At 41.7% G+C, this 26157-nt stretch overlaps 1 protein-coding gene and 1 non-coding gene across 3 annotated transcripts in view; one reads left to right on the top strand and one right to left on the bottom strand.

Moving 5' to 3' along the window:
* FGGY (FGGY carbohydrate kinase domain containing) overlaps positions 1–26157 on the top strand; it is a 405151-nt gene that overhangs the window by 66151 nt on the left and 312843 nt on the right. For both annotated transcript variants that reach the window (XM_036351580.1, XM_036351579.1), the window contains exon 5: positions 7288–7376. In XM_036351580.1, the coding sequence (XP_036207473.1) occupies positions 7288–7376 (89 nt within the window). The remainder of the gene's footprint in view (positions 1–7287; positions 7377–26157) is intronic.
* LOC118677945 lies at positions 24505–24654 on the bottom strand. Its single transcript, XR_004974649.1, has one exon. It is a non-coding gene; the product is annotated as a small nucleolar RNA SNORA57 (small nucleolar RNA).

The following is a 26157-nucleotide window of genomic DNA, read 5'->3' on the forward strand; positions in this document are numbered from 1 at the left end:
ACTGCACAGGTCTACTTATACACAGACTTTTAAAAATAAATATGCAGTTGGTTCTCTGTGTCTATACATTTCATTGTCCTATGCCACTTTATAGAAGGGACTTGAGCGTACTCAGATTTTGGTATTTGCTGGGGGTCCTGGAACCAGTTTCCTGTGGATACCATCAAATGACTGTCGTTAACTTTTTGGAGAGTCAAGAGTCATATGCGGATTCTCATCATTGATGTTTCTGTCTCTCTCTCCCTCTTCCTTCCTCTCTGAAATCAATCAATATATATATTTTTATACATATAAAAGAAGAATCATATGCAGATTTTCAACTGTGCCTCTAGCACCTGTGTCGTTCAAGGGTCAACTGTGTGTGTGTGTGTAAAATCTCCTTGGATTATTGGCTCTTTTTCTTTGAAGAACCATGACTGATACATGGAGGTGAAGAGATGGGAACCTCTTGATGAATTAATTGGGAATTTAAATTAGGATGATTGGATGTAAAGAATGAGAGAGAAGTACAGATGACCCTTGGGTAACTGGATCAGCTGATAATAGAAAATCAAGGAAGGGAAAACATTTTGGGGAAGATAACATAGTTCATCCTGGGCATGCTGAGTTAGAAGTGCAGTAGGACATCCAGTAGACATGTCTCAGAGGAGAGTGTGAATGGAGTTTGAGATTTGGCACGTTAATCAGCTTGTAGTTGGTCGGAACCATGGGAGTAATTGAGATTGTCCTGAGTGTGAACAGTAAGAAGAGTAGATAGGCAAGAGCTCTGGTAGCATCGACATTAAAAGGAGCTCAAGAAGGTGGCAGATAAGCAATGAGAATGGTGTGAAGGGATCCAACAGAATGAGATATTAGGAAAGGCCTCCTCAGCTTTCCACTTACCCAACTCTTCTACTTTTTTCATGTTTGTTCCAAGACTTTACATCCCAAAGCCTTCCCTTCATATTAGGACTTCTTCACTTCCTTCCTCATTTCCCCGCTCCTTCCCTCCCTTTCATAGACAATACCGCCCACAAGAAGTGGTGCTATCTAGGCCACATGACACCTCCTTTTCTCCTGCCCCTTCTGCATTTTGTTAGGCTTTAGGGCAGTGGTTCTCAACCTGTGGGTCGCGACCCCTTTGGGGGTGGAACGACCCTTTCACAGGGGTCGCCTAAGACCATCGGAAAACACATATATAATTACATATTGTTTTTGTGATTAATCACTGTGCTTTAATTACGTTCAATTTGTAACAATGAAATTGGGGGTCACCACAACATGAGGAACTGTATTAAAGGGTCGAGGCATTAGGAAGGTTGAGAACCACTGCTTTAGAGAGATAGACACATGGAGTAGCACTGGGCTGGCCCACAGAGATCTGCATTTCAGTCTGTCTTTCCACTTCTCCGTGTGTGACCTTGGGACAGTCCTGGTGTGGCTCCTTTCTGGATTATAGTTTCTTAACGTGCAAGGTGAGTTTTATAATTTCTTGCCCTCCCTGCCTTAAAAAATCATACAGATCAGATGAGATCATGCATGTTAAAGTGCTTTGAAAAACACGAACCTCTGTAGCAGTAATTAGAGTGAAACTCATTGGCTTATCAGGCCCTCTACGTATTGCATTTAATTCTCACAATATCCCTTTGAGGTAGACGCTAGTAATAGGGCATTTGAGGAAACTGGAGCTTAGAGAAATTAATTTGCTTAAAGCTACACAGCTGGGAAGTGGTGAGGACAATAATTAAACTCAGGTCTGCCTGACTCCGAGGTTCTTAGAGCCCACATACCAAAACCTCGTTCTCCTAATGCATGTGGTGGTACAGCATTCCTGGGCCAAGTCTGCTCTGCTGAATATGATCAGTTTTCTTGTCAGTGATAACATTTTTATGGTTGGGAGATCCACTCTAGTGTGGATTATAAATTTACCTTTCTGTACAACAGAAGGGCTCTAGGGGAGGTGGTGGTGGGAGGGAGGATGTGTGCAGAGATCCACTTCTTGAAAATAAAAAAAATGAAATTACACTATGGAATTATTTTATTTTACAAATAAATTCTATGAAGGTACTGTTAAATCCTCCTCTAATGGGGGTAATCCATTAGTTCAGGTTTTTGTTTCTGGGGTGCCACTCTTCCACAGTAGTGTAGCTATTTATTTTACTTGACCTTTTGGCTTCAGCTCAAATCTCTCCCCTATGAAGCCTTTTCTAGCCACCCTGACCCAAGTCCTTTCTCTCCTCTGAATTCTGTGATTACTCATTAGAGGCAGCTATGTGGCCACACTCAAAATATTGTGATAAAGTTATACGGCTGACTCACCCAAACCGTGGTGTTGGACTCATTACATATTGTCATACATCATCTTAAATGAATTACCTTTTCCTTTGCGCACATCTTTCTTCAGCTCCGCTTTGACTTTAAAAGGTTTTGACTTTAAATTTCTTTATACCTCTTGAAACTTTTTGCATTTTTTCCCCCATGAGTCAGCTAGCTGGCTTCTGCCCTCCAGGAGTTTGTCATTTTGAGGTGCGTTTAGGCACATGAATATATGATTAAGATATAACAAAGGATGGAGAGATTCACTGGAAAGGTGACATTTGAACTGGATTTGAAGCAAAGGTAGAAGTCTGGGGCAAGATGGGCAAGTCAATCCAAGTAGAGGCATTAGCTCCCATAGAGACATGGGAATATAAAAATGCATAATGCACTTGGGGAAGTGAGAGAAATGAGGTGAGAGCAGGGTGGAGAGAGCTAGGAGAGGGTGATGGCAGATATATCCAGAAGAATTCATAAAAAATAATGACCATGTTGGAGCCAGGTTCTTAAGTGTCCTGAGAACCGTGCCAAGGAGATAAAATGTGGTTTTAGGCCACGAGGAACTGTCGAACCATTTTCAACAAAGGAACAGAGGGGTGAGTTTAAGTTTTTAGAAATGTCTGCCTTTAGTAGCACAAACCTCTCAGTGTGTCTGTCTATCTGACTTGCAATATGTCCAGTGCTAGATCTTTCTCTCTGTGGATGGGAGTTGGAAACACACAATTGTTTCATTCACTCTGGGAAGTTTCTGGTTGGGGTTTATGACCCACTTTATGTTTTTCGCATCATTTTTCTTTTAAGAACAACATCTAAGGATTAAGTTTCTTCCTGATACAGCTTTCCTCTCTGGACCATCAGCCTGTGCCCTAATTTGGAGTCTTGAATGCAGAGTGAGGATAAGGCTTTGATTTTTTATGGGTTGTTGTGCTGGAGAACAGCGTCGTGAGTATTCGGAATGTTTGGGCAGGATCATTTATTGGGTGAGGAGTTAGGGAGCTCTGTTCCCTCCCTTTTATTCCCTGCCCACAGCAGACAGCCCAGATAGAATCCCTTTGCAATTAATAGCAAAATACTTGGATGACCCTTTTGGAACTGGTCATCCCTGCTTTCTCAAACTGCTCCTAGACCCTGGTGTCTCCCGACATGCCTTGCAGTATCTGCTTCATTTTTCATACAAGTTCCCACAGTGTCCAGAAGCCACCAGAGACCTCATTGCCTCCTCACACACCACAGTGAGAGGGGGTGGAGAGAGTGCTACGTCTCCCTGCCCCGAGGCCTAGGTGGCTGCTGCCTGGCCTTGAGTCTTGGATATGCTGTCCTACCTCCACCCTCTGCTGAGACCTGCAGCTGTGTGAGCTTTGGGTAGTGCCTCCTTCCAAGAAGTGCTGTTGTTTTATGAAGTAATACACGATTTAAAAAAAAAAAGTCAAGAGTTGTTCCTTTGGTTGCTTTCAAGCCTGGGGGATTGCTTGCTCAAAGGATTTTTATTGGAATGCAGAAGTCTTATTGCCAAGTCACACACCCCAAATCATGGCTGATGTCTTTTTTTTTTTTTTTTCTTAAAAAGACTCATTTCTGTTAGTTGCCTGGTAACTGGAGATTAGACTTACCCCATTTGGCACAGAGCTCAACTAGCTTGAACTGGACTTAGCTATTGTGTGATGGGATACACTAACATTGGTGTGTGTTGAGACCTGCTCTATGCTCTCTCTAACCCACCCACCCTGTGTGCAGGCAGGTTGTTATTAGGTACAGAAAAGGTAAGTGAGTTGCCCAGGATGTAAAGTGAAATCTCTGAAATTAAAAACAAACAAACAAACAAACAAACAACAACAACAACAACAACAAATATATATATATATATATATATATATATATATATATATATATATATGTAAAAAATGTGTTTGGGAGGGCTTTTCTTTTATTTTTTATTTTTCCTTCTATAAAGAATGACAGTAGCTTCTTACATGACCCTTCTCAAAGGCCAAAACCCATCCTCCGACCGATCTGGGCCTTGGGGTGGTGGTGACTGTGGCATAATGGGAGGATGTCACTTTAGTGCTGGCAGTCCTGTGTGACATTGGGCTAAGCCCTTGTCATTGGAACCACAGTTTCTGCATCCTCCCTATGCGACTATTATATATCGCCTACACACCCCGGAACCCCTCTGAGAATCAGGTGAGACGAGGCACATGGGAGCACTATTCTATGCTGTGGGGAATATAAGAGGGCAGTCACTGTGTCTTGAGATGTAGGCCTAGTGGTTACAAGGACAGAATTAATTCAGTAAGATTGAGGCCCTCGGCTGGGACTGAACTGACTGGGGAAGGGAAGAGATGAGGAGATTTTCCCAATGGAACTAGATTAAAAAATTCATCCACCAGGGCTCCTATGCCCTTGGCCAGAGTGGCATTTGATGGGCAAGTACTTGTGAATCTGGTGGCCCAATGTGAGAACAGTGTGGGATCCTCAGAGGTGGTCTGGCAGCCTCTCGGAGTGAGGGGATCAAGCTTCTGGATCCCTCTCATCCAGCAATCTCGCCCTTCCCTCAGCTGGCTCAGCTCCAGGCTGCTCTTATAGCAAAAGCAGGGACCATTGTCATCTTGTCCTCTAGACCTCAGACTCCTAATAAGATGTTGTTTCTGGTTTCTCATCCTATAGAGAGGATGAACTGGGGTCCTTGGCTTTGATCAATGAAGCAGATGTGATCTCAGGAATAAATGATGCTCCCGGCTGCCTTGTGCCTCCTGCCCTCAGTGTGTGTCTTTTTGGCAAGAGGCCTGAAGTTCTCTCTGAGATGTTCTGCTTGGGAGCTATTGTCCACAGTGGCTGTCTGCGTGGCCACAGGCTGAAAGCTCTCATTGTGCGTGATCTTTCATGACCCCACAGATCTAACAGAAGCAGTTGTTTTCTGAGTTTTGGAAGTTTGCTCAGCTCTGGCTTGAAGCCCTAGTTTTGCTGCGGTGGCTTTAGTGGTCCATTTCTGGTGACTGGCCTTGGATTTCTGGAGCCCATCAGAGGAAGCGGCCTCTTCTCTTTTTCTCTGAGAACCAATCACGGAAGCCACAAAGCACATGGAAAGAGATTCGTTGGAATACCAGGAGGCATACTAGTTTTACTAGCTTGACTCACATACTAGTTTCATTGGCTACCATTTTTTGATTGTGGTCTGTTAGTGTATAAAGATACCACTAGTTCATAGTTGTTTCAGGCATATTTAGTCAACTTCAAGTTTCGTTGTTTTGCTTAGCATTAACGTATGTGAATATTCAAAGAGAAGTTTAGCCCTCTCTAGATAGTTCTATCTAAATGCTTAGGAACTTAAAGAAATAAATAACAACAAGAAGAGAAAGTGGGCTGTTCCCACCAGAGCCCTTTTGATGTTCCTGTTGTTTTAAAGGAACCCTCTATCTGGGGTAATATTCAGTTTCTCTGTTGTGCATAGATGCCTGTGTTCATGTTGTTGTGGAGGGGAAGGAAGACACAGAAAGAACTCATAGAATTGGAGGGCAGACATTCATAAAGTCCAGCTGTATGTCTGTGAAATGGATGTGATAACACTCAGGGCTTTTTCTGTATTGTTCTGAGGAGAACAATCTGGAAGCCCTTTGTAAACTCTGAAGCCCTCTCCACCTGAGAGACCAGGAGGGGAAACTGAGCAGTTTGGTTGCTCAACAGTTATTTATTGAGTGCCTCCAATGTGTCACCCTCCGGCAGACACTGGCCTGTGCCTCTTCTGAACTTGTGAACTGTTGCCCTCAGGGTCCCCAAGTCCCCATGTGCTTATGATACAGTCTTTGTTCTTGTGGCCTGATGGGGAGGCGATCATCGAAACCAAGGCATGGACAGTGCCTGGGTGGTAGGAAACCTTCTTTGCTATTGCTTCTAGTCTGTTTTCCGCTTCTCTTTATGAAGTTCTACTTCTCCAAGTACAGGAGATGGCCACCTCACTGTTTTCAAGTTTACCTCTCCTCCAGTTTCATTCATAGGCAGAAGTTAAATAACTCCATTGGATCCTGATTCTCCCTTCCTGGGAGAAGAGAGCTGATTGGCTCAGGTCACATGTCCATCCTGGTCCAGAGAAGGGATGTGGAATCGCATAGTTTGTACCTCACAACTAAGGGTCCAATCCTGTGTAGGGGGAGGAGAAAGACAGTCATGGGACATCCTGATGAATAAATTGACAAGGTCCTTGACCTCATGGAGCTTAAAGTGCAGCAGGAAAGAATGACATTCACACATAATCGTGTGGTGGTATCAAGAACCAGGCCTGGCCTAGTAGAAGATCCTGGAAGGCCTCCCCCAGGAAGGATGGACAGGGTTAACCTCAGGAGGCTGGGCGACATGGGCCCTGGGAGGGTATGGGGTGGTGGGTGAGGAATGAATGTTCCAGGTGGGGTCCCCAGAGGAAAGAAAACCCCCAGTGGCAAGAAAAACACTGACCCCATTGGCAACTTTGAAGAAACAAATGTTTTAAAAACTTACAATAATAACTTCATTACATGCCATTCTCCTTGGCTTAGATTGGAAGTTCTTTGACAGCAGGAATCATTTGGAACCAGTTGGTCTGGGGAGAATTTTACACAGGCAGGACATGTTCGTCTCATGCATTAATTTCTTAGTGCGGTTTTCTTGCCAGCATACAGCTGTTCAGCTTTGAAATCTTGTATGTCTTGCAGCATATCCTTTGGCCCTTCACTGGGAAGATGGATTGCACACCTTCACAGAGTGTGTTTCCAACCCCTCCAGGTTGGCAAAGGGGGATAAAAGGGAAATTGTGGTCATTTTTGGAAGGATCAATAATCGCCAATTTTTCTTTCCTATATAGGTACTGCTTTTATATCACCTCCTCTCTCAGCCCCTGAACAGATGTTTTATTGGGCATTGTTGGCTATGCTTTTGTTTTGAAAATTTTGAGACATTATTGAAAGAGGAGAGGGATAGAGAAAAGAGCCCGTAATTGATTCTAATATATATTTTATTTGGCAGAACTTGAGAGAGACTTGCTGGGATAAGGCAGGACATTTCTTTGATCTCCCAGACTTCTTGTCGTGGAAGGCAACAGGTGTCACGGCACGGTATGTTAATTACAAGTTAGGTTCTATTTGCGCTCATCCATTCTCGGTGTCTGTATATGTATTGTTTTCTTAACTCGCTTTGACTAGACACACTGTTTGTACATCTGCATGCGATTTTGCATACTTGAAACATCTTGAATCCATCTTCCACCTTCACTGCACATGCCCAAGCACCACTGTTCCTAGGAGGCCCGGAATGTGATATCCAAGGTGAAGACCATTCATTGAAATTGGACCCATTTGAAAGAGACATGGACAGTCCATTATGAAATGTGACGGTTTTTCCAAAGGTACTTTTTACATAGTGAGTAAAAGGAAAATATATTTTTTGGCCCCTAAAATAAGGCAAGAGATATATATTTTTTATGTTTTTTTTAAATTTTTCAATTACAGTTGTACACATTATATTAGTTTCAATTACAGTTGTACACATTATATTAGTTTCACTATGTACAACATAGTGTTAGACATTTATAAGCCTGCCAGAGACCTGGTGCATAGATTTGTGCACTGGTGGGGTCCTTCAGCCTGGCCTGACCCTCTCACAATCTGGGACCCCTCAGGGGATGTTGGAGGCACGGATTTGGCCCGATCCCCACAAGCCAGGTTGAGGGACTCCACCAGTCACTAATCTGTGCACTGGGCCTCTAGTGTGCATATAAGATCTTTGGTTAATGCCGAAACCGGTTTGGCTCAGTGGATAGAGCGTCAGCCTGCAGACTGAAAGGTCCCAGGTTCGATCCCGGTCAAGGGCATGTACCTTGGTTGCGAGCACATCCCCAGTAGGAGATGTGCAGGAGGCAGCTGATCGATGTTTCTAACTCTCTATCTCTCTCCCTTCCTCTCTGTAAAAAATCAATAAAATATATTTAAAAAAAAAATCTTTGGTTAATCTCTTCCCGCCCTTCTCTCTCCCTGCTTCCTTCTGAGATTCATCAGTCTGTTCCATGTTTCCATGTCTGTGCATCGAGCATCTGCATCCTAGTGGTCAGTGTGCGTCATAGCTAATGGTCAAACGGTTGCTTAGGCATATATATATATATATATATATATATATATATATATATAAAGTCATCATCCCAATAAGTCTAATACCCATCTGACACATTGCATAGTTATACTAGTATTGACTATATTCCCTATGCTGTACTTTACATCTTTGTGACTGTTTTCATAACTGTCAATTTGTACTTCTTAACCCCTTCTTTTTTTCACCCATAAGAGATATGTTTTTAAGGAAGCTGAATGGGTGTCTAATGAACATATTTTGCTTTTTATATTAATGTACCCGAATCATTGCATAGTGTAGAGGTATATATATGTTGAAGTCAACAGTAATTTTTCAAAAAGTGTGAATGTTATACATAAGTTTGTTCTACATGGCAAAGACAATTAAAAGAATACTCATTGAGTGTGAAATTGTGGCTGCTATTATTAAGACTGGATGTGCGCATGGATCTCCATATATACATATGGATATACATGAGCAGGTTTGACAGGCAATCTTAAAGTATATACATCTGTTGTCATTCTGACCTCAGATTTCATGGGATGCACAAGGGGGAGCCGCAGGGCGGGGAGGGGCCTTCTCATCTTGAAAATGATGTAGAATCTGTATTGAGCAAATCTGTGAGGAAGAGGATCCATTCCCAGAGGACAGAGAAACCTGTATAAATACGTATCTTTGCAGAGGCAGGTGTTGTATCTTAAAGTCAGCTCATTCAGAAAGGGCTAACTCTTCCCGTTTTTCTTTTTATTCAAACTCAAGGGACGCTGGGAACAGGAACCCTGTTTTCAAAGTGCTCTTTGTATTTGTCTCATTTTTTACGCTTTGGACCTTTCTCATAGGGAGTTGATAAGAATGTGGTGGTTCAGCAGCAGGGGCTTCCAGAAAGGAGATAGAAGAGGATGTGTTTCACAGGCGTATCATTTTTCATTGGATTATCCTCCCCTACCACCAATGCCATGATCGTTTGTCTAAGGTCTCAGGGTAGTGGGGATCCACATGCATGTACAAATGGCTTCAGTAAACCCCAGGCACTCACCCCTTGCAGGGAGAACCCCTTGCTCTTGAGGAATGGTCTGAACGTTACCCCAGAAGGTACAATTAGTCACCGTGACACCGATATCACCAATGGGGAGGCCGGTGTGTGGGTGAAGATGTCATCTTGGACATTCCTTTTCTTGGTGTAAAATTAATTGTCTGAGGTTAGTTCTGGAAGGACCTTTCTGTAGGGTTTTTTTTTTTTTTTTTGGTGTGTTTTTTACCTTTGTGCCGTAGTGAAAGAGTTGTTTTCATTATTTTAACTAAATGGATCTATTTAGTCAAAGCAGTACTTATAGTGTGGGTATCGGCAATGCCCCTGGCCTACAGAACTTGAGGACTCAGAAATACAATTACAGATGGAGTAGGACCTTGCTTTCATTCTCTTCTAGTGTTGACTTGCTCCCCAGTTTTCTCTGATGGTACTGGATAGTCTAAAGAGTAGGCTTTTGGGAGCTAGCTCTGGCTCAGGTAGATTTAAATGCGGTGGCTTCCAGTTTATTTTGTGTGTGTTTTTTTAAATATTGAGAGAGGAAAGGAAGGAGGGAAGAAGGGAGGAAGAGAGGGATGGGCAAAGAGAGAGAGAGAGGAGAGAAAGAGAAACATTAATTTATTGTTTCACTTATTTATACACTCATTGGTTGACTCTTGTATGTGCCCTGATGGGGGATCAAACCTGCAACCTTGTATCAAGAGGATGCTCTAACTAACAGAGCTACCTGGCCAGGGCCCAAAGCTTCCAGTTTGGAGCCTGCATATAGAATCAGAATCTCCATAAGGTACCTGAGAATTTTGTTTAACAAGGGCCCCAGGTGGTTATATGATCATGTAATTTTGGACAACACTGCCTACCAGAATATACATGCAAGTAATAATAAGTTTAATGAATTTGTAGAAATGAAAATGGAGATCTCCTGTTGACCTATTAGAACATGCTGGGAGCTTCCAGCCCTGCTCATGAAGGTCTCCAACCCTGAGGAAGCCGAGAGCTAATGCACAGAAATGATTTATTGGCTGTCCAGTCATTCCTGCCTTTTTTTCAAATTGGCTTTGACACTCGTGACTCATTCTGTTTTTATTAGTACAGATTTGCAGTCCTCCTCTCTATGCCCCTTGCCCTGTACTTACGTACTTGCGGGTACCTTCAGGGGCCTCCCCTTCAGGATCTTCTGGAGCAGAGCCCGTGGGCCTTGGGCGCCAGGCACCAAGTTCCTCTTGCAAAGGTGGCTGCCCTGTCCCTGGCACACCAATCTCTTATTTCTGTCTTTCTCTCCCGTTGTTCCCTTTGTCTCCCATTCTTTCTCCCTTCTCTATTTCAGCCTGCACCAACAGGGTGAAACCGGTAACCCCTCTGAACTTTCTCGATTGTACAATTGGATAATGACAGCAACTACTCCATGGGTTTAGTTACAGACTGAGCGAGGTAACAGGAAAACTTCCAATCCAGTGCTGAGAGATGTTTTGAAGGAGTTAGCTATTTTATTTTGTTCCCCTTTTCTATCGATTTTGGCAGGGAGTCTTTGCATTAAGTTTCTGGCATAGTGGCAAGAGGGAAACCTTTGTAGTCAGACTGACCTGGGTTAGTGTCTGTCTTTCTGTGGACTGTTTGTAGGAACCCGGAGCAAATTACTTACTTCCCTCTCTCCCCTGTTCCTTGAGCCTCAGTCCTCATGGGGATGTCCATTCAGGGTTATCAAGGGTCTTAGAGAGACTGTGGACAAAAGGTGCAGCACATACTATTGAAAGAATGTGTGGTTCTTTTCATGAAAATGCCCTTTGTCTTCTCTTGTAGAATAAGGAAGATGAAGGAAGGTCTGAAGTTGAATGAAAAAAAAAAAATAACAGACGCAAAAACTTTGGGCAGTCAAGTACTAGTATGAACTTGGCATCCATTGGGCCAAGAAGAGGTTCAGATTTGGTGTTTATTTGGCTCTTACTGTGATTGTTTTGGGAGGCTTTGGGGCAATGTGTGCCAAAAAGGCTAGAGGGTGTTTTTTATTATTCTAGTGGAGTTAAGGCTAAAAAGTGATTGGATTTCACCTGTCTTAGAGCTTTCAGACTTGTTTTTGGCAGTGACAGGAGGTAAGAAGTCCCCACCTCTTCTTATCTGTTTTGCTCCCCTCCCCTTCTTGGGTTTCCCCACCCCCTTTAGTTATTGTTCTCAACCTTCAAAATATGGCAGGTACTCTTGTTTATCTGAGTCATGAGAAAATCACCACCTGGCTTATGATTAATTTGTAATTCAGCTCCATTCTTTTTATTATATTAATGAAAATAATTATTGCTATTTTTGTTAATACTACTAATAATGGTAATTATCACTTATTGCATGCATTTTATCTGTAATAGGCATATTATCAAATGTGCATCCCATTAGCCCTGAAACCATCAGTTAAAGCAAGTGGTGGTGGTACCATTTTGCAGTTTGAGAACTGAAGCTGAATGTTTTAATAATTAGCCATATTCTAGCTGCTGAGTGGGGGAACGGGCCAGAATTTTGGTAACATGAGAAATGGGAAGTCAGAAATTTGAATAATTAAATTTTGTATAATCAGACAAAAACATAGTCATATGTATATGTAAGTCTTCGCCCTAAGGAGATTTGAAGTGACTGGTAATGAAATGAGATTAAAAAAGTGATAATTTAAAAAAAGAAGAACAAACCACAATGGAGCCTGGCCAGTGTGGCTCAGTGTTTGAGCATTCACCCATGACAGGGCACATGCCTGGGTTGTGGGCTCGATCCCCAGTGCAGGGCAGCTGATCAGTGATGTTCTCTCATCATTGATGTTTCTATCTCTCCCTCTTACTTCCTCTCACTTCCTCTCTGCAATCAATAAAAATACATTAAAACACACACACACACACACACACACACACACACACACGAAACCACACAAAGAAGTGAAAAAACTGAACGAATGACTAAGATGAAACTAAGAGCATCAAAGAAACTATCCCAGTTCTTCATAATTACTAATAGGTTTGTTTCCAGGCTTTCTAGCGGACAAACCAAAGACTAGAATATAATCAAGATGAACTGAGTGCACAGATAAGAACCTGATTGCTGTTCAGAAAAAGTGAACTCTTTCTAAAACTGGGGCCTGAGAGAGATTTCTCATAGATTATCAAGGGTTGATGACATTCTGTAAATTATTTAAAAGCGTGTCCTATTAAATTCAGTTACAATTTCAAATAGAATTTTTATTTTAAAACAGTTTTAGAATTACAGAAAAGGTGTGAAGACAGTACAAGATAGTTTCTATATATTGGATACCCAATTTCCCCTATTATTCACATCTTAAGTTAGCATGATACATTTGTCACAATTGATGAACAAATATTGTTATATTATCATTAAGTAAATTCCACACTTTATTCATATTTCTTTAGTTTTTTCCTAATGCCTTTATCTGTTCCAGGATTCTATCCAGAATACCATGTACACTTAGTCATGTCTCCTTACACTCTTCTTGACTGTGACAATTTCTCAACTTTCTTTGTTTTTGGTGTCTGTGATAGTTTTGAGGAGTATTTGTCATGTATGTTGCAGCATGTCCCTCTGTGGTGATTGGCCTAATGTTTTTCTCATGATGAGACTTAGGTAATGTGTTTCTTTGGAGGAAGACCATTCTCTGATGAAGATCATTCTCAATGAAGATCATTATCACAACCACAGTCTATACTATTAGTATGACTTGCTGATGTTGAGCTTGATCACATGGCTGAGGTACTGGTCAGGTCTCCACTGTAAAGTTACTCCTCTTCCCCTTCTATAGCCTATTATTTGGAAGGAAGTCATTATGCACAGCCTGCACTTATTGAGTAGGGGATTCTGCTTCACCTCCTTGGGGTCAGAGTATCCTTACATTATTTTGAATTATTCTGTGTGGGATATTTGTCTATTCTCAACTCATTTATTTTTATTGTTTTGGACTAAAAGACCAGGTTCCTTATGTACAAGAGATGCTTTGGCAAGTTCTCTTTAGAAGTTACATGTTAGAATTTCTGAGATGTTTCTATGGCATATGGGAAAACAGGGCGGAATTTCTAGAATCTCAGTTTTATTTTTTCTTGTATTTCTTTATATGATGTATTTATTTTCCCTTTCCTTTTTTCTCCACTACAATATACAATTCTGTGCAAGTTCTTAGTAAATATTCTATCTTCTATGTTAAATATATTAATTGATTGTTTTAGAAAAGTAATCCCTTTTAAAATAGCAATTATTTTTCTGGTTTGTGTGATTCTCTGGGTTTGGGGTTTATAAGGGATACTATTGTATTATTATTTTTTTTTCATAATTATCTGCTAAACTACCCACTAAATGGTCAGATTATTGCTCCAGGCCTGTTGTCATTTTCCAAACCTAATCTCCAGGATTTTAAAAACTAGTATCATGATTTAGACTTTTATTTAACTGGGTTTTTTTTTTTTAGAATTTTTAAATTGTAAATTTGTACAACTTATCTTTTACTTAATATATTATGTGTTTTTATATCAATAAGTATTACCTGAAAATATATTTTTGATACCTGTATAATATTCAATCCTATGTCAGTATATGTGCCAATTTTGCCAGATTTTTAGGCTAAAGTTAGTATTTTAATTTCCATTTTTAGTATTAAATGTAATTTTTTTAATATTCATCAACCACTATGTCAATTAGTGTCAATTACTAATATGTCAATTAGTAATATGTCATTTACCTATTTATGTCAACTACTAATATTTATATTGGGTTTAAGTGTTTCCTTAAATATTGGTGCGATCTCAATATTTTTTATTATTGTTTTAGTATTTTCCCCAGGTGTTTTGAAAAAATTTTAAATCTACAGAAAAGTTGAGAGAGTGGTATATTGAGCACCATATCCTTTACCTACATTCATCAGTTATTAACATTTTGTTGCATTTGTGCTCTCAAATATGCAAGCATGTGTTTATTTTGCTGAACCATTTGTAAATGAATTGCAAACATCACATACTTCCCTCTTAAATTATGCAATATGATCAATCACCAAAGAATATGACATTCTGCTATATAATCACAATGCCATTATTACTCATAGGACATTTAACACTAATATTCATTATTTAACCCCCCAACAGGTATTGTTAAGTGTTTAAAGTGCCACTCACATTTCCTTGCCATTGGGGTCCTGACTCATAGAGACTACATACAAAGCATATTAGCTAAATGAAGAATAAGCGTTGTCTTAGAAAATGTTCTTTAACTTCTAATGTATCGAATTTCTTATATACTGGATGAGTGATACAGCTCAGAAGGGAATCTAAACCAGTATGTTCAGATTTATGTGTACATTTAGGATGTTCCTCCAAAATATACACACACTTTGAATAAATATGAAGTCAGGGTATATTAAAATACATTTCATTTTCAAAATTGAGCTCTCTGCTTCAAAGTGTGTATTCATTTTCTGGGGACACTCTCTATATAGGGCATGGAAGTCCAGATATGTCAACTAGATCTCAATTCCAGTAGCTGAGTCAGCCACGGGAATGCAGACCCTGCTCAGGTGTGCCTACCTGAAGCCAAGGCACGTTGGTTGCATTTGGGCATAGAAAATGAAGGAGTAGGCTTGATGTTGTTCTAGGCATTAATTATCTTCAACACAGTGATCTTTAAAATGTGGCTTAATATATTCCAGAGTCTCAGAGATCAGATGAATTTCCCATATCTCCTTGGAGAAAACCCAGTAAGGGGAAGGGGTGCAAAGTCATGCTTCCTCTGAGTGGTGAGAGCAGGTGGGTGCAATCTCATCCTCCACAAGTTGAGGTATTAGTAGGAAGGGGAGAAGGGTGGCGATACTTTCACTGTAACATCTGCCTCTGGTGACATGTCTTTCTCAGTTGCATACCTGGGATCAGACTTGATTTTAAAAAAACAACAGCTTTATTGAGATACTAGAGGCCTGGTTCATGAAATTCATGCACTGGGGGCGGGGGGGGGGGGGGCTCCCCCCCCCCCCCCCCCCCCCCCCCCCCAGCCCGGGCTGCACCCTCTCGCAGTCTGGGAGCCCTGTGATCAATCGCCCTGTAGAGGCCCACCCACTGTAACCCGCCGGTCAGGTAGCCTGGGCCTCCCTCTGCAGGGTGATTGATCGTGGAGCTTCGTAATCGATAGTCCCAAAGAGGTAGGCCTCGCCCAACTGGCTGGGCATCGCGATCAATCACCTCCACAGAGGGAGGCCCAGGCTACCCGGCCAGCGGTGCTGCGGCGGGTGGATGGGGCCTCCCTCTGCAGGGCAATCGATCATGGAGCCCCCGCTCCCTGATCAATCGCCCTCCCCTCCCCACCACCCGGCTGGTGGCCTGGGCCTCCCTCTGCCAGGCAATCGTGGGACAGTGGCAGTGGCCCCCTGACCAATCGCATTGCACCCGCCTTGGCTGGCCTGGCACCAGTGCATGTCATAGCATGGTCGTCCGGAAGGTCATTCTGCTGTTTGGCCATTTGGTCTATTTGCATATCATGCTTTTATTATTATAGATATTTCACATATTCTGTAATGCACCCATTTAAAGTATACAGTTTAATAGTTTTGATATACGTATTACATTATTTTTATAAGTTGTAGTAAAATATATATAGCATAAAATTTACCATTTTAACTATTGTTTAGTGTACAATTCAGGGACATTAATTACATTCATGGTGTTGAACAATTATTACCACTCTCTCTTTCCAAAACTTCCTCTTCACCCCAAACAGAAACTCTGTAACCATTATGTAATACTTCCCCATGCCTCCCTTCTCCCAGTGCCTGTTAACCTCTAATCTACTTGCCACTACCACGAATTGTGCAATCTATTCTAGACAGCTCATATAAATAGATAATATTAGTTCTTTTGTGTCTGTTTTATTAGACTTAGCATAATATTTTCAAGATGCTTCTGTGTTGTATGTGTCGGTATTGTCATCCTTTTATGGTTGAGTAATATTCCATTGTATTCAGATACTGCATGTTGCTTTTCCATTTTTCTGTTGATGAAGCCACAATGGGTACTTGGGTTATTTCTGCCTTTTGACTGTTGTGAATAATGGTACAGTGAACATTGATCTATAAGTATCTCTTTTAATCACCTCTGCTTGCAGTCCTTTTAGATCTCTGTCTAGGAGTGGAATTGCTGGGTCATATGGCAGATCTACCTTTAGCTTTCTGAGGAACCACCAGCTTTTCCACAGTGGTTGCCCAATTTTACATTCCCACCAGCAGTGTGCGAAGGCTCCATTTTCTCCACATCCTCACCAACACGTATTTTCCCTCTTAAAAAAATTAAAATGATCCTTGTAGTTGTAAAGTACATTGTCATTGTGATGTAAGACTTGATATTTTGATGTTAGAAGTCTATTGAATGAAACTAAAATTGATCAGATTTAGATCATTGTAAAGGTAACACTTTTTGGCCAGATCTAGGTTGAAACTTGATAAGGATTCCCCATGTAGTGGGGATCAGTGGGAATCTAAGAGTTCGGGGGGGGGGGTGATCCATTATTCCGAATATGATTATGTTAAAGTTACTTGATTTGCATTGTTTTCTGGTTGTACTGAGGGATGATTTCTCAGAACAATGAAACAAAAACAGTTCTAGGAAGAATGATATAGTTATTCTCTCACATCTACTTATTTTTTTAGTATATTTAATAGTGCTGAGAAGTGGCTTATAAATATTAGATTTTCTTTACCCTTGTTTTTGGAAAAAAGAGTACTTTCAGTTTCTGTAGAAGAAATATGGTCCTTGTCTCTTCAGTGATGAATCATTGAAATAATAGAAAATACAAAATAATAGAAGCTTAAACACATAAGGGTTCATTCTCTTCTGTAAATAAATCTAGTTATATGGCGTCTTGGGCAACTCTGATAGTCTATGACATCATCAAGGACATTAGCTCTTTTGACATTTTTATGTCACCATCTAAAGCCCTGACTTCCGTTCTCAAGGTCACCTCATACTCCAGGATGGTTGCTGGAACCGTTATCAAGTCCACATTTCATGTTGCTGGAAGAAGGAATGTGGGGAAGTACAAAAAAAAAAAAGGATGTACCATACATCTGAGTCAGCCTTCTTTTAAAAACCTTAGAGCCGTGGTCGGCAAACTGCGGCTCGTGAGCCACATGCGGCTCTTTGGCCCCTTGAGTGTGGCTCTTCCACAAAATACCACGTGCGGGCGCGCACGTACAGTGCGATTGAAACTTCGTGGCCCATGCTCAGAAGTCGGTATTTTGTGGAAGAGCCACACTCAAGGGGCCAAAGAGCCACATGTGGCTCGCGAGCCGCAGTTTGCCGACCACTGCCTTAGAGGATCTGCATAATACTCCTTCTTGTATATTATTGGCCAACACTTAGGATTATTTTCCTCTACCACTGGAATGGAGACTTGGTAAAATATGCTTTTAGCTGGATACATTGCCACCTGAATACAATGGGTTTTTCTTACTGCTAAAAAAGAAAGGGGTAATTAATAATGGGCAGGTAAAAAGATAAGTTTTCAGTAAATCACATTGACCAATATCCCAGAAACAAATTTATATTCTTTCTATGATAGTGACAAGGAGGAGGGGGAGCTGGTGGAGGACGGAGTAGATAGTTTGAAGCAATTGTACCTCACAAATTCCATCATTCATTCACTCACTCATTTGCTTATTCCTTTCTTATATATTAATGGAGCACCTAAAAGATATCCTCTATCTAGTCTAGCAGTAGTTAGCTACACATTTATTTAACTTTTCAAATCCATATAAGGGCTATTGCCAAACAGTTTTTAGCTCAAAGTATTGCTCTTCCACTTACCGGCTGGGTGAGTTTGGGTAAGTCATTCTATTACTCTCAATCCCAGTTTCCTCTTGTGGTTAGAGGAGGAGGGCCAACACTACATGGGTTTGCTCTATGGAGAAAATGAAGCAACATGGCTAAAACCTCCCACTGGCTTCTGCTGCATGGTAGTGCACAAGATGTTCTACTTCCATTGATCTTGCCCTTCAGTGTTTTATTTTTAAAACTTGAGGTGAATGAATCCACTTTGAGTTAAACAGCTTGTGTGTAGGGTGTGGATAACATTCCATTTAGAAACCCAATAACCTGACTGACAACCATTCACCCTTGTTTGGAGGTTTTGTGTTGGCTTCCTGTGGATGTGATCGGGGTTCAGTGAGTCATGGAGAGTGTCACCAAAGGTCTTAGAACTGTTGTAGGTGTGGAGAAAGGAGTAGGTGCCAGGAGATCGCAGACCAGTCAGCATTCAAGAGTAAACGTCTGAGGAGGGAAGGAGGAAATGGAATCTGCTGGGCCAGTCAGGGGGAAGGAGGAGAGCGAGGTGTTAATGTCCTGGTTTCTCATCCATGCCTCTCAAGCATCAGAATCACGGCACAGATTCTGCATGACCAGGAGTCCTCCTGCTGCCCTACACTAACGCTTACCTCTCAGATCACCTGTGCTTCCTCCTCATCTGCTACATTGAGGCAAAGTCAGAGGAAGGGGATGTTTCTTTCATTTTTCATGAGTAAAGCAAGTCTGGATAGATAAGGTTAAGAACCCCACAGGACAAAGGGGTAAAAATGTGACCTCAGTGGTTATGATGTATACTCTTCATTAAGAAACACTGGTCTGAATTTGCACAATTTTCTATAATCTTTTTTTTTTATTATTATTATCTCTACTGCATACATCTACACATACATTTTGTATGCCTGAAAGTTACTAGACAGTATAACTAATTTTCCATCTGAGCAGCAGTATAACTTTTTCTTTACTTAACAGTTTTCTCTGAGACCTTGAATCATTTCTACAATTGAATCCCACTTCCTCTTTTAATATGGTAGAACAGATGATCTCTGAGTATGATTCCTCATCTACAAATAGCATGACAGTATATTGTCTGCTGAATATGTATTGAAATTGTAAAAGTGCTAAAAAAAAAAGTCAGGGAAATCTCATCTTCAAGATAACAAACTAAACCCTGGAAGGGTTTTACTCTAATGGTGGAACTATTGGGTGGAGTAGGCATTAAATTTTAAGGAGGACATTCCCACATCATACACTGTTCAGAGGCTCTTTCCCTAACCTGAGAAGGCCTCCCTCAGGATGGGCAGGGTATCTCGGTCTCTGTGGACTTTCAAATTAGTTTCCTATCCAAGGTTGCTGACTGTTGGTGAAGTCTTGGTGAACTTGGTGGGCTTTTTAAATATGTTATACCTGTGTGTTTCGGGATAGTCTCTGAGTTTCAGTTTGGTTAAAGTACCAGCAATCAGTCTTGGAACCCAGGGGCTAGGAGGGCTTGGAGCTCAGATACATGAGGTGGTGTGGTGTGAAAGTTGGTCCAACCAGGTCACCCCTGGGCCCTGGGCACTCAGTTTCTTCATCTGTAGAATTTGGTGGTTGGATTAGGTGATCCATTTTAGTCCCTTCTAGGACTAAAGTTTTGAGTCTGTCAGATGTCATTGTGTTGACCAAAGTCTTTTTTAGGATTCTTTCTTAAAACTCATTCATTTTTCCCTGACCAGTTTGGCTCAGTGGATAGAGCATCGGCCTGCGGACTGAAAGGTCCCAGGTTCGATTCCGGTCAAGGGCATGTGCCTTGGTTGTGGGCACATCCCCAGTGGGAGGTGTGCAGGAGGCAGCTGATGGATGTTTCTCTATCATCGATGTTTCTAACTCTCTGTCTCTCTCCTTTCCTCTCTGTAGGAGAATCACTAAAATATATTTTTTTAAAAAAACACACAAAAAAACTCATTCATTTGAAAAAGCATTGCTGAAGTCTAACATTAAAATTCAAACCTTTGGTATAGAATTTAGTGTTGAAATGCTACACCCATTTTTTCTTTTTTCTCTTCTTCTATTTAGTTTTTTTTTTTTAAATATACCTTCTTTTTTTCATGTTTTCTTCTTTTTCCTTTCTTCCTCTCTCTAAACTATTGTCAAGGGCCTTTGAAAAGAATTCTTAAATGTTATTAAGAAATTGTAGTCAGGGAGCCCTTTGTTCCCAAGTCATTTAGAAGATTGCTTTTCCTTTTGTTAAATACAAAAAATTGTCAACCTGTATCGTTAAAATGTGCCCCAAACCACATTCACCAATAAAAAGTGTCAGCTCTCATCGTTGCCCAGATCTTATTCTTTCCAAAAGCTGAGCGCTCTCCAGGCTTTCCGAACAGTCTCCGGCTCATTCATCTTCCTGGTTTCCTTACATTTTGAACCTCTCTGGGTGTATATGGGGTGGCAGCCTGTCTTTTAAAAATTAATGAGTTCCAAATGCCATTCAAACGTATTTCCGCCCTTCACCTCCCGCTCCTCTCTCCAGCCCTGCCTGTTCGAGTCTTATGTTCTGTATAAATATTGAGCTGGAGATAGTTTCTAAAGAAGTGTTTGGACTTTTAATTAACACTGACAGCCTGTCTGCTTGGGATTTTGCTCTGCCGTCTCCATGGAAAAGTCAGGCAGGTCAGTATGGAGAGGGGAGGAGGCTGTGCAGTGGATATGTTCCTGGCGGCTGGCCCTAGAGACACTGAACTCCGAGCCAACCATGAAGTCATTTTGAATTTAAGGAGTCTTGCTAATCCAAGGCAATGTGTCTTAATTCGACAAAGTAAAGGCTGCCCGATAAGCAACCCTAACTACAAGTTCTGTGAAACCAGGGGTGTTTGTAAGTTTAGACTGTGCTAGAGAAATGTGGTGATGTGGGAATGGGCTCTTTCTCTTTTGTTTACTCTCTTTCCCACCCCATCCCCCTCTCCTCTCCTCTCTCTCTCTCTCTTACTTACTTTGGCCCAATTCAGCCCTGCAGTCTGGCCTCTGCAGTGGCTTGATGTGAAATTTGAGAAACATATGTAGTTTTCTATTTCAGGAAAATGATCTCAGGGATTGAATGTGGGGTGTTTTTTTTGTTTCTTTTTTTTTTTTTTTTTGTTCTTGTTGGCTGTTAAGCTCTGATCTTGCCCAGTGTGGTTTTTTGATGATGGGAAAGAGGCTTCGAAGAGCTTTTTATCAGAATTTTATGTAATAAACCTTAAGGCTTGGTTTCTTTACTTGGGCCCCCCACCCCTCCCCAGCCCACGACACAATGTCTATTCTGTCAGAAGTGGGAAGAAGTGCACATTGTTCCTATTACAACCAATTCATTGCTGCTGGCACACATACACACAAAAATGGCCACTGTGTCTGTCGTTCACAAAAGCTATTTTAAATGTAGTTCAGTGGAGGACCAGGGGGTCTGCATACTGTTGCCTATAAAGGAAAAGCCATCCCCTGGGGAGAAGCGTGCCTTTGTTTTGCCTTGGAAGGGCCAGTATTCTTCTTTGTTCTAGAGGTGAGTGCCAACTGTGGGCCCAGTGCCCTGCAAACCAAACATCATTGATCCAGCTGTGCACAGGCTGTGTGGGGCCAGCATCGAGGTGGCCAGTTGCGGGAAGGGCTGAGTGGGGGTTAGGCCTGGGCCAGGGTGAGACCGGCTGCGAGTTGGGGAGGCAGGAGGTGGACTCACAGTATTGTCAGGTAGGTCTGCCTCGCCCCATGTCTGAGGGTCTGTGTGAAATGAGGCCTGGCTGCAGCCCTGGGGAGCATCTCACTCACCTCGTAGGGAAAGGCTCCCTGACCTGTGGTTGTCCATAGGCATGAGCATCTTGAAGAGAGCAGCATGTCTGTGCTCACCTTTCTATCCAGGAGTGCTTGCTAAATGCTTAAGAAAATGGTGCAGGGATGGAGGCCTCTGTATCCCCTGCATATCCTGATGATACAGAGAAGGACCTGCCTATCCACCCCAGAGCAGGTTGCATGCAGGGGAAGGAAGAAGGAGAAAGCACAGGAGAGGCATATGCACAGGGAAGGGAGCTGACATTCCTGGGCAGAACACGTATTACCCTACTTGATCCCTGCAGTGTGTCATTGTTACAGATGAGGAAACTGAGACTCAGAGAGGGCAAGGAACATTTTCATGATCACACAGCTACGTAGGAGCAGAGGTCAGATGAGAATCTGGGTTTGCTGTGGCCCGTCTTCCTAACAGGGGAGAGCGGATGAAAAACCTAGTTTCCCTCTCTCTGCACCCATTTCCACCTCCTTTTTTGTCCTGTAGGTGAACTGACCATCTCCCTCAGGCCCAAAGATCTGGCATTTGTCGAGAAATAGTTTGGAAAAGACCCTTTCAGTCAGTGAAGCTTGTAGCCTCCGGGCCCCTCACTTGCCCGGGCCCTGCTGTGCTGGTAGCTGTTGGGAGTATAGAATGTTCCAGGTGGGGACAGGTTGCTCTCAGGAAGCATTTCTATGGAGGCATTTCTGATCTTAAAATAAAATAAAATAAAAATAAAGAAAGGTATCTAAATCCCCCAAGCTCTAGTTATTTGCTTTAACTTTTTTCTTATTGTAGACATTTCTTATTGCATCTGATTTTGCATTCATAATTTCATATTCCTTTTCTTAAAGAGTTCCCCACATAAAAGCTTCAAATCCTGGCTTTTCCCTGGATAGTGGTATGAGAACATCCTCCAGAGTACCATGCTAGCCCTGTGACCTTGAACAAGTGACTTCCATTTTTGCACTTCATTTTCCTTGTTGGTACTTCATGTATAGGCTTGTTATGGGCACCCAAAGAGTTCATGTGTATAGAGCTTGTAGTACAGCATGGTGAGGACTCAATAAATGCGGTTTTCAGTTGTTACTAATATGAGACGCAAGTAGATGGAGCTTAATACCAGTGTCTACCATTAAAACATTGACCTTCTGGAGGGGATAGTGCCCGGACCACTTTAGACTTGCATTAAAAAGCCCAGACTATCACTTTATGCATTTATGTCCTTACCATCTTTGACCATCATCCAAATGGCTTCAAGTACACTTTATTACATTGAAAACTGGTGATATTTTCGAAGATCTGAAGCAAGAGCTGTCTTTATCTGCCGTTGTTCATCACCCAACAACATTCCAGCCACATCAGACATCTTGCTGATCCCTGGGCCTTGTCATGTCTGCTTGCCTTTGCACATACTGCTCCCTCTCTCTAGAATACCCTTCAGGATCGCTGTTCTACCTGCTGAACTGTTGCTCATCCTTCAGGATGCATCTTAAACATCGGACCCCCAGGGCAGTTAGACACTCCCTCCTCATTGTTCCTGGAGTTCTTCTAGCAGTTCTCTCTTTGTACTGGACTTATTTCTCAGCACATGTTTTTCTTCTACTAGCAGAAGCCTTTGGATGAAGACACCATCATTTATTCACCTTTGCATCCCTAGTGCAGAAAGCATGGTGCATATCGGGTGCTGAGAAACTTGGGGGGTTGATTGGAAACAGTTTTTATTTTCATACCCTTACATTTAAGAAGCCATAATAGTTTGTTCTAGAACCATGTTTGTCCCTTGGTTTATACTCCAGTCTAATAAATGCTTTTAAATACCTGATTGATCTTCTCTTTGTTTCCCTGCTTTTAACCCTCTGATGTGAGCAGATAATGTGTTGTAAACAATTTCAGTTGTGTCTTCCTTGCTAGACTGTAACTTCATGCATTCAGGACCTTCTATACGTGGTCCACAGCTCTATCCAAAATTACAGACACAAGGATTGGCACAGAATAGTAGTTATAGAGGTAGAAGAAAGAGTAATAATAATAGTGTTTGTAGTTTGTACTAATAACAGGGTACTTAATGTATGCTGGCTCTATTGTGAGCATTTGAGATATCCCAGTCCCTTCAGCCCTGCTAATATCCCTATGTTCTATAATTATAATGCATAGTTTATAAATAAGAAAATTGGGGTTCAAAGAGGCCAAGGAACTTGTCCAAAGTCACACAGTTTAGCTGCAAAATTGGAATTTGAACCCAGGCAGTTGGCTGCAGAATCCAGGCTTTTTACCACAATGGTATACTGCCTCTGGTTAGTACTGATGAGCTCAGTACTGATCCCTGGGCCTTGTCATGTCTGCTTGCCTTTGCACATACTGCTCCCTCTCTCTCTAACAACTTCTTTGTTAGCTGATATTTCAGGGAATCCAACAGACACATATTTTTCTAAAGTAGAGAGTTCACTTGTTCGGTGATTATTCACTCCACACCAGTGATTTTTTTGTTTTGTTTTGTTTCCCCACCGTGTTCCGGCGCTTGAGGATAGAACCAGTGGACTGGCAACCGTCGGCACCGAAAGACATGACGCTGAGGGGGCCGGAGCCCTCTCCCTCTGCCTCCGTACATTACGGGCACCGGGACCACACACTTGAACCCTGCCAAGAAAAGGAGGGTCACATCAGTGATTTTTAAAGTGTGGTCCCCAGTGCTGGCTGGTGTGGCTCAGTTGTTTAGGTGTCTTTCAGTGCCCCGAAAGGTTGCCAGTTCAATGCCCAGTCAGGACACATGCCAGGTTGCTGGCTCTTTCCCCCATAGGGGGTATGCAGGAGGCAGCCGATGTTTTGCTGTCACATAGATGTTTCTCTCTCTCTCTCCCTCTTCTTTCCTCTCTGTCTATAATCAGTTATCTAAAAAAAAAAAAAAATATGGTTCCCAGACCAGAAGCATGTACATCACCTGGAAATAGAGTAGAAATGCAAATTCTCTGGTCTCACCCCCATCCACTGAATTAGAAACTCAGGGAGTGGGACCCAGTAATCTGTGTCTTAACAAATCTTTTACAAGTTTCTGATGTATGCTGATAATTGAGAACCACTTCCCAAGACTAAATTATTTTCTCTGGAATTTTGCCTCTTCTTTTGGCCTTTCTTGCTTTTTTTTTTTTTTTTGTATAGAAAATACAGACATTTTAACCGGCTCCCCTCCCCCCAGGTTTACTGAGATATAATTGATATGTAACATTGTGTGTTTAAGGTGCAAATTGTGTTGATTTGATACCCTTACATATTGCAAAGTGATTACTACCATTGTGTTAGCTGACACCTCCATCATGTCACATAATTGCCATTTCTTTTTTCTGTTGAGAACATTTAAGATTTACTCTCTTGGCAGTTTTCAAGCGTATAATACAATATTGCTAACTATAATCACCATGTTATGCATTGGATTCCTAGAACTTATGACTGGAAGTATGTACCCTTTGACCATCATCTCACCATTTACTCAACCCGCCAGCCCTTGGCAGTCACCATTGCACTCTCTATCTGAGTTCAGCTTTTCTGAATTCCTCATATAAGTGAGATCTTACAGTATTTGGCTTTCTCTGTCTGACTTATTTCACTTAACACAATGCCCTTGAGGTCCATCCATGTTGTTGCAAATGACAAGATTTCCTTCTTTCTTGGGGCTGAATAATATTTCAGTAGGTGTGTGTGTAAAACATCTGTATCCATCCATCCACTGACGGACACTTAAACTTTTTCCATATCTTGGCTATTGTGAATAATGCTGCAATGAACATGGGAGTGCAGATATCTCTTTGAGATCCTATTTTCATTTCCTTTTAATCTATACCCAGAAGCGGAATTGCTGGATCATGTGGTAGTTCTACTTTTGATTTTTTGAAGGAACCTCCATACTGTTTTCCATAGTGGCTGCACCAGTTTACATTTCCACTAACAATGCACAAGGATTCCCTTTCCTCCACACTCTTGGAAAGGGAACCTTTGCTATTTATCTCTCGTCTTTTCAGTGATACTTTGTGGCTTTTCTTAAAATGAGTCATACATTTTGGATATTTTACCTGTGTCTTCCTGATTTCTGTGTTATGTGGGGGACTATGCTGTGGCCTCAGTGAGTGTTTTAGTAAGCTTCTGAGAGATTTCAAAATTTTGGG

Source organism: Myotis myotis, unplaced genomic scaffold (assembly GCF_014108235.1).
Source record: "Myotis myotis isolate mMyoMyo1 unplaced genomic scaffold, mMyoMyo1.p scaffold_m19_p_2, whole genome shotgun sequence".
NCBI classification, from domain to species: Eukaryota; Metazoa; Chordata; class Mammalia; order Chiroptera; family Vespertilionidae; genus Myotis; species Myotis myotis.